The 18,888-nt window shown below is 40.1% G+C and overlaps 1 protein-coding gene across 1 annotated transcript in view; it reads right to left on the bottom strand.

Moving 5' to 3' along the window:
- Positions 1–18,888, bottom strand: part of fmn2b (formin 2b) — an 84,049-nt gene that overhangs the window by 24,266 nt on the left and 40,895 nt on the right. Inside the window, exons 8-13 of the mRNA XM_053510838.1 lie at positions 14,993–15,054; positions 9,364–9,455; positions 8,156–8,285; positions 7,024–7,170; positions 6,813–6,872; positions 5,360–5,480 (exon numbers count right to left, since the gene is read on the bottom strand). Of these exons, the coding sequence (XP_053366813.1) occupies positions 5,360–5,480; positions 6,813–6,872; positions 7,024–7,170; positions 8,156–8,285; positions 9,364–9,455; positions 14,993–15,054 (612 nt within the window). The remainder of the gene's footprint in view (positions 1–5,359; positions 5,481–6,812; positions 6,873–7,023; positions 7,171–8,155; positions 8,286–9,363; positions 9,456–14,992; positions 15,055–18,888) is intronic.

Below are 18,888 nucleotides of genomic sequence, written 5' to 3'. Positions count from 1 at the left end.
TGGACCACTGAGCAAAGTTCCAGTTCTTGTTCTCCTGGTAAGAAGCTTGTGATGTTTCTCTGGTTGATTAGTGGCTTGATACTAAAAACGCAGTTGTAGCTGCGTTTAAGAGCCAAGAGTTAAAGACATTTACAGTATGTGGTGGCTCTTGACGCACTGACTCGAGTAGGGATGAGAACCGGTTCCCAGTGTTTCAATTCCTCGGAATCTTGCGAATTTTGCAAACGATTCCCTTAACGATTCCAGTGGGCACGAATGACGTCATCACGCGCATTGCATAACTTACGCACGTTGCGTAGCTTACGCTCAGTCAATAGTAAGCATGGCGCCTAAGCGGAACAAACGCTCAAAAGTCTGGTTGTATTTCACCAAAAACCATGAAAATAGGGCAACTTGCAATACTTGCAGCGTAGATATTTCCTCAAAGGGAGGAAATACCACTAACATGCTAAAACATTTGCACACACAGCATGCAATAACTATAAAAAAATGTTGCGTTTTCGATCCGCTCCGGACTAACAGTTCTCAACCCAGCAGCAACAACGTTAGCATGTCCTCGGCTAATAAAACTGCAGGTAACTAATTAAATAACAAACACTGCCATCATATTAGCTGTGTAAAACTTGCTGTTAGTAACGGTTAACGTTAAATAAATGCCTTCTTTTCTATAAGAAAATGTTGGACATTCTTGTAGAATTGAAAATTTGTATTTTGTTAATTTTACAGAAGAATATTTATTTTATTATTTAATAAATTTTTTCATTGGTGATGCTAATCAACAATTTGTTGTCCCTTTTCTTCCAAATGAGAATCCATAAGGGAATCAATTAAGAATTGAATCGTTGAGCAGAATCGAAAATGGAATTGGAATCGTAAAAATCTTATCAATTCCCATCCCTAGACTCGAGCCACAATTTACTCTTTGTGAAGCTCTCGAAAGCCAAGTTCTTGAATTGACTTTGCTGTACAGATCAGCTTAAGGCTGCAGTGATCCCTGTTGCTCGCACACCTTTTTCTACCACATTTTTTCCTTCTTAGTAAACCTTTTATATTAATAAGCTTTAATACAGCACTTTGTGGCTTGTCGATGATTGTCTTCTGGACAAATGTCAAGTCAGCAGTATTGAATTAGACAAGAGATGCACTTCATTTATACTATGTGTATCTTTGTGTAAAAGATAAAGCTTTTTTTTTACCCCCTTACTGCTAAACAATGTTGGTGTCATGTAAAATATTAAATGTCTTCCATTACTTGAACCATGTCTACACATTACCGCTCTATTTACAGTAACGTCTTCTGGACAAATGTCAAGTCAGCAGTATTGAATCAGACAAGAGATGCACTTCATTTATACTATGGGAATAATAATTTTACTTAAATCCTAAATTTTACTTAAAGTTCAGTCTTTCAGAATAGTAAAGTTTATGTTAAAAAAAATATATCTATCTATCTATCTATCATATATATACACATATACATACACACACTGTATATACACCGTATATAAATAAAAAATACCTTTCTTTTTCTTATAAAAAAAATAGAAAACTTATTAGGAGGCTAGACTCACGTGTCCTATAAAGGAGTATTAATATAAAATAATTTTCTCCATGGAATAACACACCTCTCTCATAATTTTTCCTATAAAAATACCTAGAGACAATACCATTCTATAAAAAGCATCACAATGGACATTCTTGCAGGATATCAAGTTCAGACCAGTTAACCCGGGCTTTACCTCTTAACCCTTAAAAGACGTTTGATCACGCCGGTGTGGCTGGAATGACAGCAGCGCTTAGTGGTCCCTAAAACTACTAACCATTAACATCTAAAACATACTGAGAAACTTCTCAGGGATCATATATAAAAGCCAAGAAAGAGGTGGTGCGTTTAAAGGACCTTTATTAAAAACTAACTTTCACAGGTTCCTTGATCTCAGGCGAGCTCAATGGTTCTTATTAAAGTCGTGCGGTACACGAGTCGCATGTTTGCTCAGATCAGATCAAGAGTATAGAAACAAGGTGCGGTTAAAGTGCTGAAACTTAATTGTTTGGTAGCGCTTTTCTGCAATAAATTAACGATCCGACTATAAAGTAAATGGACATAATTCAATCCAGTAATGGTGGCCTCTAGATATTTACCTAGCTCCTTCCTACCCCTTTGGTCATGTGAATGATCGTCCGATTCGTCAGGCCACAAACGGCGTCCAAATTTGCACGTCCAATTACCGAGAGAGTCTCCTGAAATAGCCTGGCCTCTGATTGGCCATGACCGGGAGCCGTTTGACCAGCGAGACCTTTGCTTTGTAGCCTGTCTGAGTCTGACCTGTCTGATTGATAGAAGGGGCATGAAGGGGAGGGGAAAAAAGGGAAGAAAAAAAAAGGAATTTAAGGGGAACGAGAGCAACCAAAAAAAAAAAAATGGCAAGGAAGAAAAGGAAGAGGACAGGGCCTGTTAACCATTTCGAATGTGTTAACAACTTCCAGCTCCATAAACGGCTGACCTTGGGAAATAACCTCATGCTTAAAACCCACGTTCAAAGACCTACATGATCAGGGAATGCTGGGTCGGCGTTTATGCCCATGTTTACGTATGGAAGTCGGAGCAATTTGACCGGTGATTTGAGGCTTAAGCACTTAATTGGAGAAATAATTCATGCTGGAGTTTTTAAAGAATACGGATCATTTTCTCAGCGTTCGTTTTTATTTCCAGAGTCTCAAAGACATTCTTGGTGGTCACCTGTCACGACTTTTCACCGAGATCGGTACAGATGTCTGTCAAACACATTTTTCGTGTTCCGCAAGTGGCAACTCAAACCTGCCAGCTACAAGATACTGTTGATGAAATTATAACCGAATAGTTTATACAGTATATAAAGTCAAGACCGCCCCCTAAGAAGGATACAGACAGACCAAAAAAAAAAAAAAAAAAAAAAAAAAAAGTGTACACTACCAGCACTTAAATTCATTTACAACAAAATGAAATACTGCTCAATATGATGGTCTTTACATTACTTTTACAATTTTTTATGGTGTTTCAGTTATGTATCGCAAATTATTTGGTACGACTGTTACTAGAAATGATTAAACTATTATTAAATAATTTGTTACATTTATAATAGAGAAGCCCTCAAAACCCACTCATTACACACACCAGTCTCTAAACACGAGCGCAAATGAGTCCTGGGAATTGAATGCATTAAAGCCATGTGCGCTAGCTGGGTTTTGCGACATTGATGTCATTTGAGGCAGAAAAGTCATTGTTTCTTTATGATCCTACAGGTGGTACGCTCTAAACTATTCCCACACTGGCATGCCGTGAAGTGAATTATTTCCCAAGTTTGTTTATAAAGAATGACGGCAGCTAAAGAATTCGTATTTAAAGTTAATTTGTATTGTTTGAAAGCTTCATGTTTTTTTTAAATGAACAAACCCATGTTATACGGTACGGACTACATTTAATTACTCATGTTCAACTCCATTGTAAAGCTGGTGAATATAGATCATGTATAAAACTTTGGCACCTGGGCATCATGATATTGTCTTCTGTGGTCTGTTGTTATTCTCATTCCCATAATTTAATAACTGTAAATGGCATGGTTTAGATCCATTTCCATACTGTCTTGATTTGGATCTTAAACTTCACAGAATATGAATGACCGAGTAAATCGACTTGAAACATTTTGCCCCTGGATCTTTATTCCTCCATCATTCTGACTCATACTGCCCCAATCTCACTCTCTCCATCTCCTTATGTGCTGTAAGTGCACCCCCCTCTATTTCTGTCTGCCAGTGTGTGTCTCTCCCTCTGTAGGGTAGTCATAACAGAGGTATGGGAGCGCTGCTGGGTCTGATTGGTGCCGTGCGAGATCAAACGGCCTCCAGAGACCCACGCAGCGATTCCCCGCAAGGAGACGACAAACACTACGGCTAATAGTAAAGGAGCCACATCTGACAAGTGCTGTGTGTGTGTGGACCAGAGAGAGTGCAAATCTGTGTGAAATTGAGAAAGTGAGACAAAAAGGGGGAAGCCTTTGAGACATGAGGTCAATTTACTAAAGGCTTATTTATTCGCACTTCTGTGTGAACAAACTAAGAGCAGACTTGGATTAAAAGATGTTCACAGCCAGACACAGGCCTCTGAACAGCTGGAGACTATTTTATTACAGCACAAAATGGAAAATGAGAAGGATTAATAACCAACTAATTCAATTCAATTTTATTCGTATAGCGCTTTAAACAATTGTCATTGTCGCAAAGCAGCTTTACACAATCAAAAGAATTATTAAAGTTTGTATGGAATGTGAACGTGTATGAATCAAGACTAACTGTGTTCATCACACCATTACAGTTCCAGAGACTTACAGACCCCGTGTCAAGGTGGACAGAGGGGGTTCTTGTGGCGACCCAAAATCTCTCTCATAATGGGTTTTACTTGTTAAATTTGACACACGACTACAGAATATAAAAACTGGAATTTGAGATGCATAAAGATGGAAAACAAATTTTATAATTAGCGGGACACTTTTCTGGTATTGATCCTATTATACAATGTTCTCATTTTATTAATTAGAAAAATTGTTAAGATTTAAAACTTAACATTAGGGACACTCAGCATGGTCCTCAGTCCGGCAGGACAATCAGATAAGCTGTGATCATTCTCAGCCTTGATGATCAGCCTTGATTTAGAGGAAGAGATTTAGACAGCAGAATCGTTCAGCACTAGGAGTTCTCTCGGGGAACACTGCTGCAGGGCCAGATGGTTCGGATCAGACGCTACAAGGAGCCTAAATGCAACCAGCAGAGGACTGGCGAGATCGGCAACACGCAAAAGCCGTCAAGATGAGACAGGACACGGACACGACTTTAGATTTGTCTCAACCATCAATTCGAGACAGGAGGGACCTCAGACCGAAGTGCGCGTGTATGTATTTATGTAAGTACTTGGGTTTGGGTGTGTGTGTGTGTGTTTGTAATTATGTGTACAGTATACAAGATATACAGATGCAAAATGTGTGCATGCAAGTGTGTTTAAAACTAAAATAAAAATGAAATCAAATAAATCCTTCCTTTGAACAGAAATACATCAAAATTACTTGACTACACAAATTTTTTTATCCCTAGAAATCTCCTTTACACTTTTACACGCTGCTCCTCAGTAAAATACATTTGATCATGTACATGTGTATCTGTGCGCTTATAGGGCTTCTCTAAACTCGAGCTCCTTGTAAGAGGAGAAGGGTGTAAAGCGAGCGAGTGTAAGTGACAGGATGAGTGCCAATAACTGTCATGGCTAATCAGACGGCCCCCGAGGCGGTGTGTGTGTGTGTGTGTGTGTGTGTACATGTGTGTGTGTTACCTCGCAGGTCCTTTCGGAGCTTCAGGAGATCTTTAGTAAAATCCTCAAACTTCATCTGCGACGCCTGGAACAGGTCATGAGGCTCAGGCAGAGGATACACACACGTCTCCCGGCCAGCGTCCTGACGACACACACACACACACAAAAAAAGTCATGTTATACTTGGGAGGACTTGCACAGCACTTGAGTGATACAGAAACAAAGCTACCAAACAACTTGGAAAAGAAGTTCATGTATTGGAGCTGCTTTTTAGTACATACACAGTCCTGAAGATGGAATAAAGTTTAAAACACAAACATGAGATGAGTGTTGTGTGGGAGAGCGGCCGATGTTGCGTAGCTGGGAACAAGGCGGCAAGTGACCACCAGCTCAAAATAAAAAAATAAATAAAATAATATAATTTCAATTGTCTTAATAATACACATCATTGATGATTTCCATACTGAGCAAAATGCAAGTGTGTGTCGAAAATTCTCACACTATTTTTACGCACTCTGGCTGTAGAATTTATTTAAATTAACTTTTAGAAAAGACAAATACTTAATTTTTCCCACAAAACCTCCTCGCTTTTGTCCATCTGTCAACAAGTTTTTATATTCCCTCATTAAAGATTGCACCTTTTTCGTCAGAAGTGAATCTTCGTAGGATAAAAGTCTGACGGCGCAAGATCAGGACTACTAAGAGCGGATGCTTTAACACCCCAAAACAAAGCGCTTGACGCACTCGGATATCAGTCCTCAGAGTTGAATCTGAAGTTTAGGCCTCAGCTCTTTAATAAGCGTCTCACTTGTAACAAGCACTGTTGATTGTCGACCCTTTTTTTTGATAATGTTCCAATACTTCTGATCCTTGAGAATCTCAGAAAACTCTAAGCGCTGATGAATTTTCCAGCTGATGGTCGACTTTGGTCAGCGATTGAGGATGTTTCCGTTCCGTACTCTGCGCCGTTTACTCTCAGGATCGTAGTGATGAACCCCGTGTCTCGTCACCGGTTATGATTCTCTTTAGGAAACTTTCACCTCCCTTAGAGCATCGCTCCGAATTCTGTTATATACAAAGCTTCCGTTTTTTGCTCTTTGATGAGTAGTTTCTGCACAAGGTTCACCCTCAGACCACAAAACAAAGAATCACTGCACGCTGCTCTTCTTCAGTGCAAATTACAAGTGGGGCGTCCACTCCCCCCCCCCCCCCCCCCCCCCACACGCAGCTACACATGAACCAATGTAACACGTTCACACGTGCACGGCAGTGACTGGGGAGAGACAGGAGCCTTGAACGGAAAGCGCTGCTAAGACTTATGATTGTCAGTTTAAACCTTATTGTGCAGCTCTAACAAATGCTTTAATAAACTATTTGATTAAAATGCATTTTAAATGTTTACATTTTGCTGCTTGCTTTAAAGCAAGACAAGAAATTTTCTTTCTATTAAGAACAAATGATGTCTTTACTGTACCTCATCGAAGTGTCGCAGGTGGTAAGAGACGATGTAAGACAGAAGACTTCTTGAGTTGTCCTGGGGGAAAAGGAAAGAAAAAAAAAAAAAGTTATTGTCACCAAGATGCATCAGAGAAAACTACTAAGAAAAGTCATGAGAAACTGAATGCATGTTTAGGTGCATGCGTGAGAGAGAGAGAGAGAGAGAGAGAGAGAGAGAAACTACTCACGCTGCTCTTGACATCCTTGAGCTTGGGCAGGATGTCCAGTGCGAAGCCGTCCGCTTGTCCTCTGGTTCGGTTCCCTCCGTTCATGAAGTTTCCAAAAGCCAGGATCAGACCCAGAACCCGCATCACACCAGAACCACTCTGCAGCATCTGTGGTGACAAACATCATCTAAAATACTTCTGTTTTTCATTTTACAGTACGCTGCTTATGGACACTAATATCGTAGTTTAGAGGAGGAGACTGATGCTGCACCCATTTTACAATGTACTCCAAAGTGTACTTGGTGCTCCCTTGCTCCCTGTGCAGGGAGTCTGGGTTAAGGGAACCTCCCTGGACAAAGGTCTCAAGTTCGGGACACCCCGGAACGTCACCTACTCGGACCTCTAATTCACTTCCTGGTTACTGTAAGGACCTCTTTAGTGCAACTCGCACTCACTCATCTTCTATACTGTCTTATCCTGTATTCAGGGTCGTGGGGGCCTGGAGTCTATCCTAAGAGGCTTAGGGCACAAGGCAGGGTACGTCCATTTTGGAAATGGCAATTATCCTATCTTTGGACCGTAGGAGGAAACCGGAGTACCCGGAGGAAACCCACCAAACACAGGGAGAACATGCAAACTCCATGCACACAGAGACGGGAATCGAGCCTGGCCGAGAATCGAACCCGGCCACTGGTGGTGCAAGGCAACAGTGCAAACCACTACACGACCTCTACTTGAAATAAAATGTTGATTATATACAGTATGTAAACAGGAACTGATAACATTAAAAAACAGATACTATTGAAATGAATTAAACTTGTAATTTAATGAGATTTAATAAATTTACAAGACAGACGCTGTAATTAATACTTTTAATTAATACTATGTGGATTAACATACACAGTAATGAATAGTGTGTATTAAAAATAATGACAGGTCTTGTTTTCTTGTAGTGACTGAAGGGGAATTTAGTTGTTTAGGTGTTTCCCTACCCTTTTACTGTACGCTCCCTTTTAAACTCATCTGTTTTGATCCTTATATTTCAGAATCTTACTCGAGACGGCTGAATACCCCGTGCAGTGCACTTCATAGGGACCTACTAGCCAAGCGGAACGCAGCGCGTGAGATGAGCGAGAGGAGGCAGTGTGCTGACCTTACACACTCTCTGTAAGATTTCCAGTTTGCGCAGGATTGAGGAAATGCATTCGGAAAACGTGGACTGAAACAGAATGCAGAAGACCCTCGCTGAGAACTCTGGGATTTGCGAGAGCTGGAACAGGAACCTGAAAACAGAGAAAACAAGACAGGAGTGTGTTAATTGAGTGTGTGTGTTGAGAGGTTGCACAGCACTACATTTCTGCAATGATTTGTCAAGACCTATTTCGATGAACGAAACTTTAAACATCAAGATCATTAGATAGATAGGAGAGAACCAGTGTGAGAAAGACGACTCGAGACAGTAAGACGGCTAATGAGATGTCCAAGAGAGAAGCAGAGACACACAGAGACAAAGTGTCAGAGACGGAGACAGACAAGAGAAACTGAAACAGATAGGACGGTGAGAGAGAAACAGTCATAGAGAGAAAGAGTGCGAAGGTGAGGGAAAGAGAGAAATGTGCAGACAGTGTGAGAGAGAGACACACACACACCTCAATATATAGACAGTTGGAAGTAAGGTATATAGGAAGGTAGAGAGACAATATCCATGCTTTTTTTGTTGTTTACCTACTATGTTTTCCTTTCAGATTTAACTTGTTTATAAACATAATTTATATAAATAATCTACCTTCTATAATGGCCTTGACAACAATGTAATTTTTTTTTTAACATTCATGCCATTAAAGCACTGCTGAACTGAACTATGCGACAGAAAGAGAGACAGAGAGACAAAGTAACAGTGAGTGAGGCAGCCAGACACATGGGCGGGCGGACATATGGTTCTGAGTAGGGATGGGACTCAACAGATAACCCCAATAAATCACATCACGATACCCAGGTACTGATTACATTTGTATTGTGATTATGATTTTTTAAAATATGCTGACTTTCAGATTTTATTACAATTCTAAACAAACATGCCAAATAATTTGCTCCTGCCACACAAGACGCAGTGCCGTGTATAGTTTGGAGTGCTTGTAGGATCATAGAGGAACTGCAACATTTATCTACTTTAAACGCAGCATATACATATAAACATATACATTTTAACTTAAGATTAAAATCGATTTCCTTCTCCTATCTCTAGACGTGAATGTGATAACTGGATAGATAGATGCAAAGAGACAAACCGACAACGAGAGACGCTGGTAACGTAGAGAGGAAAAACAGAAAGAGAAAAACAGAAAGAGAGAGAGTTCTTACTGTTCGGGTTTGTCCAGAGGTTTAGCTCCCTCCTTCTCCTTGGTTGATTTAATGTGCTTGTCGATCTTCTCCACCTCGTCTGCCTGCGCTCTCTGAAACAGCCGCACAATCAGCACCTTAATTCCAGCACTGACACTGACTCATCTACATCACAGATTCAACTAGACACCAGCTTTTCCTAATAATCATTACTGATGACGGTGATTAAAAACAAAGAAAAAAAATAAAGAAACTTTATAGCAAAAAGATGTTTGGAACTTTTTCCCCACTTTTCTTAAAAAGGCATTTAAGTGGTTTATCCCTAACTGACACAGTAGAAAAATAAATCTACAAATAATAATTACTATTAAATGTAAAAAGTAAAATCCGTTCTAAACCAAGTAGGGCTTAATGTCATTGTGAACGTCAATTCTCCACTGAGTCTTGTCCTCCTTGTTATCAATGTGTATGCCTCAAAGACTCCCAAAATATATTTTAAACAAAAAGGAAGCTATTAAAGGTGATTAAAAAAAAAACAAACAAAAAAAATAAATGACCTCTCTAAGACCTTGACTCTGATTAGATTGTAAAAACAATCCAAATCAATTCACCCACAGGTGATGATGATTTCATTCATTTTTTTTTTTTTAGTCCCTTGCATTTAATTCCCACCTGTCTTATTAGAACACTGCCCGCTTTTTTTCTTTTCCGATCACACACCGTTTAAATTGCATCACCCATTCAGAGGAAAAGCACTATCCGTCCCCTTCCGTCTGCCTGCGTGAGACTCAAACGCTTATGATCGACTAGTGGCGCCTTGATTGATGTGGAAGTGAACATGTGCCACCCAAGAGTGCATTATTGCATCTTCCATCCCATGCAATCACATCAAAAGCAGCATTTATCAGCTTTTTAAACCTTGTAACACATTTGTCGATAATTATTCAAGGCCACTCACATCTGTAGTCACATAACGATAGTCCAGGTGGGCTTCACTTCTGATGAAAAAGTGACTCACAATCAATTATCAAGATGTCCAGCAATTAACAACCAGCCACTCTAAACATGAGTGGGAAGACAGCATCCATTCTGCTCAAGTATTTCGACCGCTATTGTTCTTTTCAGCCCAGAACCATCATTTAAAAGTAGGAAATGCGGCAATCTGTTGATTTTCTAGGAAAAACAAGGCTGCAGGAAAACCCCAAAACCCTATAAACCCCAAGGAAAACCATATGGTCCAAATCATTTCCTCTTCTTTACGTCCTATAACATGATAGAGGAATGTGGTCGAGGCACAAAATTATGGAAAATGTCGGGTTAAAAAGAATGTCAGCGAGCCAGTCAACTGAGATGCAGATGACAAGGATCCTGGCATTACTGCGGTCCACATGATGACAAAGGACCGTTTTCTAAAACAAACTGCGGACAGACACTAAGACAGCTAAGTTTCCAGCTATTCATCCATCGGTTCATCCATCCTGCTTTCTTCTGGCAGTTACTTTAGAAACTATCGAATCCTATCACCCAAGTGCAGTAATCCAGACACTCAGTATTACTTTTATTGTAGCCAATCAGACTTATGTAATTACGACCATCCTGTCCGGAGCGTTCACAGACGCTACGATCAGGCTACGCAGTCGTGTTGGTCTTCTTCAGAGGACAAAAAAAAAACAAAAAAAAAAACGGTGATTGATCCACATGGTAACAACGCCTTTCCGGCACCTTCTTCTACATAATAATAAACCGTGCACTAATAATGTAAGAACCTAGATTACATAATTCATGTTTTTAGTTTAATAAACTAAATGCACAGAATATTAAAAGGTGCGCAAGTCATGATCTTAATGCTAGCTTCTCTCTCACTTGACTAGATTGCGTTTGATTTTTTAAAGTTTATTTCAAACTTGAACTGAAATAAGTGGATATATGGGGGGTGGGTCAAAAATTATCCGCACTCTGGCTGTAGAATTCATTTAAACTTTAAAAAAAAAAAAAAAAGAAAATACTTTTTTTTTTAACAGGTTTCTTGCTTTTTAAAATAAAGCTTTCGTCTTTTCTAATTAAAAAATGTTTAATGCTGAACTGCGAGCCACGAATGCACCGCTGTCTTCACGTCTTCATTAGAAGTGAATTTTCATCCTTGTATGGCTGTTTTTAAAGAACCAAGCAGGTGAGAGTCAGATGGATCAAGAACAGTAAGATGGGAAAGGATGCTTTGATGTGTTTTGTTGAATAAGTTTTTAGCAGAGTGTTGACAGTGTTTTTTTTTTTTTCACATTTTCTAAACATAATGTAAAAACCTAACATCACCATGTTTCTTTAAAAAAAAAAAAAAAAAAGGAAATACAGAAACTTTTTTTTTTTTTTTTATTGCAGTTTTGTTTGAGCAGGTATAGCTTAGCCAAGCTTAGATTCTCCAGAGAGTGGTGAAGTGACTCAGCACATTGGCTCATAAACCCCACTGCCACCTAGTGGTTTGGCTGTGTAATTGCAGTGCGACACAAACACACCAACGCAGTAGTATCACAGTTTACTCTAAAACCCTGGTGGTGTAGGATCCGAGGACCCGAGCTGACTTGACGCAGAATCATGAATCAAGCTTAAGTTCGTCTCAAAGTCTGAGATATGACGACATTACAGGTAATTTAGAAGCATAAATTAAATTACATCACATGCTTTTTAACTGTGTGAGGAAACCAACCAAGCATGGGAAGAACACGCTATGTGCAATATAAAACAATCCATATAAAAAATATTGTACACGATACACATACATTACCTCTTACGGCATTAAAAAAAACAAATAAATAAATGATGACTCAAATGAAGTCAGCACCAAACCTTCATTAACCTTCCAAAAACCCAAATAAACATAGTTTTAAAAAACAGACATCTTTTCTGGTAGAGCATATTTGAAGTAACAAGAGCGGCGAACAAGATTGTGTTAATTTTCTCTTCTCCTTCCCAGGAATGAGAGAACATTATCTGGCTGCCAGCATTAATTTGCCATTTTGACGATGCTTGTGCATTTAAGTAAAGTGCTCCTTTAGCCGAGAGCGCTACATACTCCGACATAAAGGGGTTGAGCAGGAAAAGTTACAGCATCCGTCAGTGATGGATCCCGATGTCATGCGTCAAAGGCGAAAAAGACGAAAGCCCCGGTTCTCGTCCTTCCACGGCCTTCAAACGGCCCAATCAATCACGTTAAGTGGTGGCCGCTCCAGCGCAGTGGGATGTAAGAGCTTCTCCAGACTCCCTGAGAGAAAGTAAACACCTCGGTAAACATCCCACTCCAACATCAAACACTGGCCCGACAGCAACAGACACCGACTGGAGCCTCAAAATGGACGCCGTCCTGAAAGGTGATCAAAGTGCGCAGAGACAGAGGGTTTCTCTTCGAGCGCTGTGGAGGAAGGTGAGGAGTCTGGGAGCGACAAGATACAGTACAAATGTGTTGGTTTACAAGCTCGGCTTATGTTTCGAACGGCAGACCTTGGTGGAGCTGGCAGTGCCCGTGTGTGTGTGTGTGAGCACATACGTACATGTTTGAGGGAGGAAGACGTGTTAATGTAAACTCTGGAAAAAAAACACTCGGCAGCATTAAGCTCTATCGCAGCATCAATCAAGCCGGGCACATACTTCCACGGCACTTCAAACGGCCGCATCAAACGCGCTGATTAGCATTCAGCTCACTCCGCCATCTGTCCGCGAAGGCACGTTCTGCCCTCCCTGCAATGCCTCCAATGCTCAAACTACTGCTAATGGGAAGCAGCCTCGCTCACACTCGCGCAACTTTTAAGTCTTGCGCTTTTGGAACCGTCCAATATCAAAAAGACGATATGCAGATTTAAATAACGGCTACGCGTTATTCATAGCTACAATGCACACTAACCGAAAAAAAAAAAAAAAAACCACAAAAGTAATCCTGCACTTTTATTAAAAAAAAAAAAAAAAAAAAAAAAAAAAAAACACATTAGATAAAGATCATTAGGTGCATTACGACTTATTGGTATTTAACATTTTTCCTTTTATCCCCCTGAACAGGCCTGGGTTCTATAATTACTGATGAATGCGGCGTCCAGACACAAACATCTTAATGATTCAGCTCACATTATTCTTGAAGAATCCTCAGAGGGGGCAGCAGAGAATAAATGTGCACATCTAGAGCGAGCTTTTAGCTTTTTGAAAGATGCCATTTTCCTGCCACTGAAGGCACGAAGGCATCTTTCCACCGCTCTTCAGACACTCAGAGGCCAACGACTATGACCCGAGGCCCCTCAACACATGGAAACTCGGTCGAGCAATGTGTAGGTAATGCGTGGAACAAAGCGAGTGTCTGATCTTTCACACTCATTTAAATGCGGCAGTACACACACATACACTCACCCCACCCCTACAGAATGGTTTAATTTCACAGCTTACTTGAAGGAGATTGATAAAGCTGCAGTATCGACAGGGTCGAGCCAGCGGTGGCGAGCTCAGACTTTTACAAGGCAAACTCCCAGAAACAGCACACATTCCTGTGCTGTTGTGGCTTTCGCATGTTTTGATATTAATGCAATTCTCGTTTGAAGTTTCACAGACTTTTCCTCTGGGTCTAGAACTTCCAGAAGCATGTTCCAAACATCCTGAACCAGCCCCCCACCCCATCCACACACACAATAATGAGGCATTTACAAAACTCACGAGTGAGCCTGAAGGTCTTGGCACTGGCTCTGAGCGGGGTAATTACTGAAAAAATACAACTCAAATGAATAGAATTAACTCGAATAAAATGTGGGATAGAGGTATTTTAAAAATTAGTGATTAATATTTGTTAAAATCACCACCATACGTCCAGTTATTTCTGTAATGAAATTCTGCTAATAGGAAATTAATGTCATCCAGGCCAAAACAATATTTATTTAAAAAAAAAAAAAATAAAATAATAATATATATTATTTTTTTTTAAACAATGAGTTTTCACTACAAATAGACTATTTTATTACTCTTTATTATTTTTTATGCAAGTTTCTTTTATGCAGAATAAATGTTTTTAAAAGCATCTTTTGCTTATGCCATATTTGTGTCTGTGCCCAAGAGTTTTGCACAGTACTATCAGACTACATATGCCTTTACAGCCATGCATATATTCTTCTATTATGTTATTTATTTTGGAATTTTTAAGTTAAATATGGAACTACTGAATAATTTTGTCCATAATTATGCAGACATGATAAACATACAGTATAACAAAATTGGTACAGCATATAATATAGTGCTTAAGACTTTTACACAGTACTGTATATATCAGAATATTATATGGCGAGGTTTTGGAGGATTCAGCAGCAACACAAAGTAGATCAAGATTGTCGTTTTTAGCCTTTATTGAGTAGGCTTTTCACTAGGGAACTCTAATGAAGTATCAGACTTGCCCTTACAAACAACCTACACTTACAGGATTAAATGCTGCAATGACTGAACCGGTCCCGTTGCCTCAGGGTCATGTTGCAAGCATCACAGAAACCGCCAGATGTGTATCCGAGCCGTGCCGCAAGTAATCGTTAATGGTTAGTTCCTCCTAATAATCTCATCAAATCTAAAGACGGACGAATAAATAAACGTCGACCGAGAGGGAAATGGGTGTAGGTGTAGAGCAGCGAGGGCTTACGTTCTCATATAGAGCTTGCAAGGTCTCAAGGTCCACCACGGTGTTGTCCAGGTTTAGAATCGCTGCAGTGGAGAGAAGAGATACAGAAGGGGGGGGGGGGGAGAAGAAAGAAGCAAAAAGTTAGTGTGGGGTAAACTGACAGGAAACCCTAAAGAACTGACAGGCAGCCAATTTTGGGGGCGGGGGGAATCACATGACTTACTACATTCTCATCTGTTATTGAACATAAAGCAATACAAGTTCAGATAAAGACATTCAAGCGATCAGAGTTTCTCCCCCTTTTCTTTCCACTCACTTTTGTGTTTTTTACTCCACAAGATGCACATGTTTAAAAAGTCTATAATGGGTGCATAGTGCCATATTAATTCATTTGCAGTCTCCTTTTTCTCTTAGTTGAAGCATAAATGTTTTAACTCAAGAGTACAGAATTCAGTCACTTATTGTCTACACTGCTTTATCCTGTACTGTATACAGGGTCGTGGGGACTTAGAGACTTAGAGCACGAGACGGGGTACACCCGGGATGGGGTGCCACACCACTGCAGGGCGCACACACACTATTGACAATTTGGGAACGGCAATTAACCTATCCTGCATATCCTTGGACTATGGGAGGAAACCCACCACGCACGGGGAGTGTGGGGGTACATATAAACTCCATGCACACAGAACCAAGACAGGAATCAAACCCGGACCCTGGTGGTGCAAGGCAACAGTGCTAAGCACTAAGCCGGCCAGAAAACGGAATTATTTCCGTTTATTGATTTATTCATCCATCCATGTTTAAACGCAACAAAATCATTTTTAATCCAAAACTCACTGCCTAATTAGACACTGAAGACCTAATTATAGGCAATAAATGATTACTAAAATCCTTTAAACAGTATGTCTATTCAACCGGGTAAACACATCATACGTGCAGGCCAGGACGATGGTGAAGGACCTAAACCACTCCAACATTGGAATCTCTCTCTCTCCCTCTGTTGTGGTGGGGAAAACGTCTTCGCTTCATGAAGGCCTACACAGAGACTGAGAAGACGCTTGTTCCCGCAGGCTATACTGACTCTCAATCACAACATAACACCGGACTGAACACTTTGCTCCTACTCATACACCACTCAGCACATTACACCTCAATGCTCAGCTGCACATTTAACAACTCATTTGCACACACTTATGTTATGCTCAGGACTGGACATTTCCATTTCAATTCAATTTTATGACTTGCACATTTGAAAAAGTGTTAAAATGTTTACCATTTTCTTTTTGTACAATTTGTATTATATTATTCCATCATTTATATGCATTATTTAATTTAAAGATGCACCGAAATGAAAATTCTGGGCCGAAAACGAAACCGAAATTTTTGGATGCACTTGGCCGAAAACCGATACCGAAACCGAAAATGGCTTCATTAAAAAACATGTTTAAAATATTTTCTTTTTGTTTGTATTAAAATAAACTACAAATTAATTAAGCAATCAAACTTTTATTGATAATAAATAACAGTAATAAGGCTGTTTAACAATAACAAAACTTGCTTCCAAGTGCTTCCAAACCGCCGACATACTCCGTGTTTGATGCGTAATGACAGCGCGAACGAGACGGGAGGATGGGAGAGGCGTGGCGACAATTTCAGCTTTTATTTTCGGCGCTTTCTTACGTTTCGGCCGAAACCGATAATGCTATTTCGGCCAAAAATTTTCGGCGGCCGAAATTTCGGTGCATCCCTAATTTAAATATATTCTTTTTCATGCTTCATTTTTCCTTTTTAGTCCGATCTATTAACTAAAATCACGTCAGGGAGAAAGTCTACACGTTCCATCTTAATCATAACTGTCTTTGGTACGGATCAGATATTAATTTTGAACAAACCCACCATAAAACAAGCTTAGCTGCGGCTTACCCTATTTATTTATTTTTCAACTATTATGTTTTGTGAGTTATACTGTAGTTACCTCGGAAAATAAGACCACGGGAACAGTGATTTACTGCAGTACACAAATTATACTGTATATAACTATATAATTCTAACAAGCTTTAAAAAGTGGATACTAGGTAAGACCACGAGTATTCTGCAACACAGAATGCAAGCTTGCCTGGAATTTCTTTCTTTAAAATCATCATAATCATCTTCAGGAATAGTTCTCCAGGCTTCTTAAAGGACGTTTCAAAGCTCTTCTTTAGAAGTTGAATGCCTTTTGTTCCGTTATCCATCAGGATGCTTAAACAGTGTTTCAATAATGTTGAGATCTGGGCTTTGGTGAGGCAGAATCATGACTGATGGTGTTCCATTGTGGGCTTTTTTTTTTTATTGAGGTACTGACTGCACTGGAAGTGTGTTTGAAAGGCTACATAAAAAAAAAAAAAAAAAATAAATCATACGAAAGTCTGGCTCTTTGGAATTAAAGGAATTGAAGCATTAAGACTTTTCAACGGTACTGTACTGTAGGTGCATATTGTGAATATTTCTTGACAGAAGCTGGTCAGACTTGTCTACGAGTATACAGTTTAAAATTAGACTCGTCCATTTGGGATTGGTCCTAAGGTTAAAACTATATCTACACTGCTATAGATTAAGACTGAAGTATTCTTTCAAGAACTGAGTGAGAATAATCTCAATTCAGACAGGCAGAAGCAGAGCCTTGGAAAGCCCATTACTATGTCTATGTGCACACACACACGCTGTTCAGTTTGGGGGTCAAACCTCAGAGCGCTCAAAGACGTGCTTAAGGGCGGATTTGAGCATATTTCTTTCCTATTCCCACGGGGTTGAGTGCCACCCACTGCAGCAGGGCCACAGACCCCTCACCTCCCCGCTGCACTCTGTTAAGCAGCTTAATAAGCACTGATGAGTCGGCCGTCATTAACTAAATTTGCCTGCGATGCTGCCCCCGCCTCTGTCTGGGGTGTCGGGAGCGTTTGCTTATTGCACCTTAAGCGACTTAAGACTTAATAGGGGAGTGGGGGTGTGTGTGTGTGTGCGCGTGAGTGTGTGCACATACTGGAGACCCTCCAGACAATGTGGTTCACCGCAATGGATTTACAACCTCTCAAAGACTTAAATCAAAATACTTTTTGGAAAAGCAAGCACACAATAATGAAGCTTAAGACAGTAGAGACCTCCATGTAATTATAGATACGTATAATTATGATGTATGGAATTTTACATCCATTAATAGTCTCTCAAACAAAGATCGAGTCAGAGGGGACAAATGAAGGATCAGGGGGAAACGGAGGGAAGAAAAGAAAAAAAAGTGTGTGTGTGTGTGTGTGTGTGTGTGTGTGTGTGTGTGTGTGTGTGTGAGAGAGAGAGAGAGAGAGAGAGAGAGAGAGAGAGAGAGAGAGAGAGAGAGAGAGAGAGAGAGAGTGAGAGAGCAAAAGTGAGGAAATGATTGTCTACTTGTGTGTGTGTGTGTGTGTGTCTGTCAGGTTACAGGGAGCGATTGCTGAAGTGCGCCGCCGCCTTTGTGTCTCTGCGTTCAGGATCTGGCGCCCAAAACTGTAATCCTTTAAAAGTAAATGTTTGAACACAAACAGGGCTGGAGTTGTGGATTGTTTAATTTGAGATATAGTGTTACATTCAAGCTCTCTCTCTCTCTCTCTCCTGTGCGCACGTGCACACACAAAAATAGTTGAGGAAAGCGCACTAACTCCAAACATTCACACTGGAGACACTGCTTACTTAAAAGTGTGTGAGATGACTGCTAACCGAGGCTATAAAAACAAAGTAAATAAACACTTGTACAGCGCACGTTCAATAGTAATCGAGTTAAAGCATGAAAATTCTGTCTTAACAAAAAAAAGAGAAAAAAAAAGGGGGGGGCGGGGCTGCAACTTATTGGACCGAGCATGTGTTTATTTTCACTTCCCGTGATAAAAGTGGAGTCGCCGACA

Source organism: Clarias gariepinus, chromosome 14, assembly GCF_024256425.1.
Source record: "Clarias gariepinus isolate MV-2021 ecotype Netherlands chromosome 14, CGAR_prim_01v2, whole genome shotgun sequence".
Lineage (NCBI taxonomy): Eukaryota > Metazoa > Chordata > Actinopteri > Siluriformes > Clariidae > Clarias > Clarias gariepinus.
The sequence above is the reverse complement of the archived record's forward strand: the minus strand, read 5'-3'. Positions and strand labels throughout refer to the sequence as shown.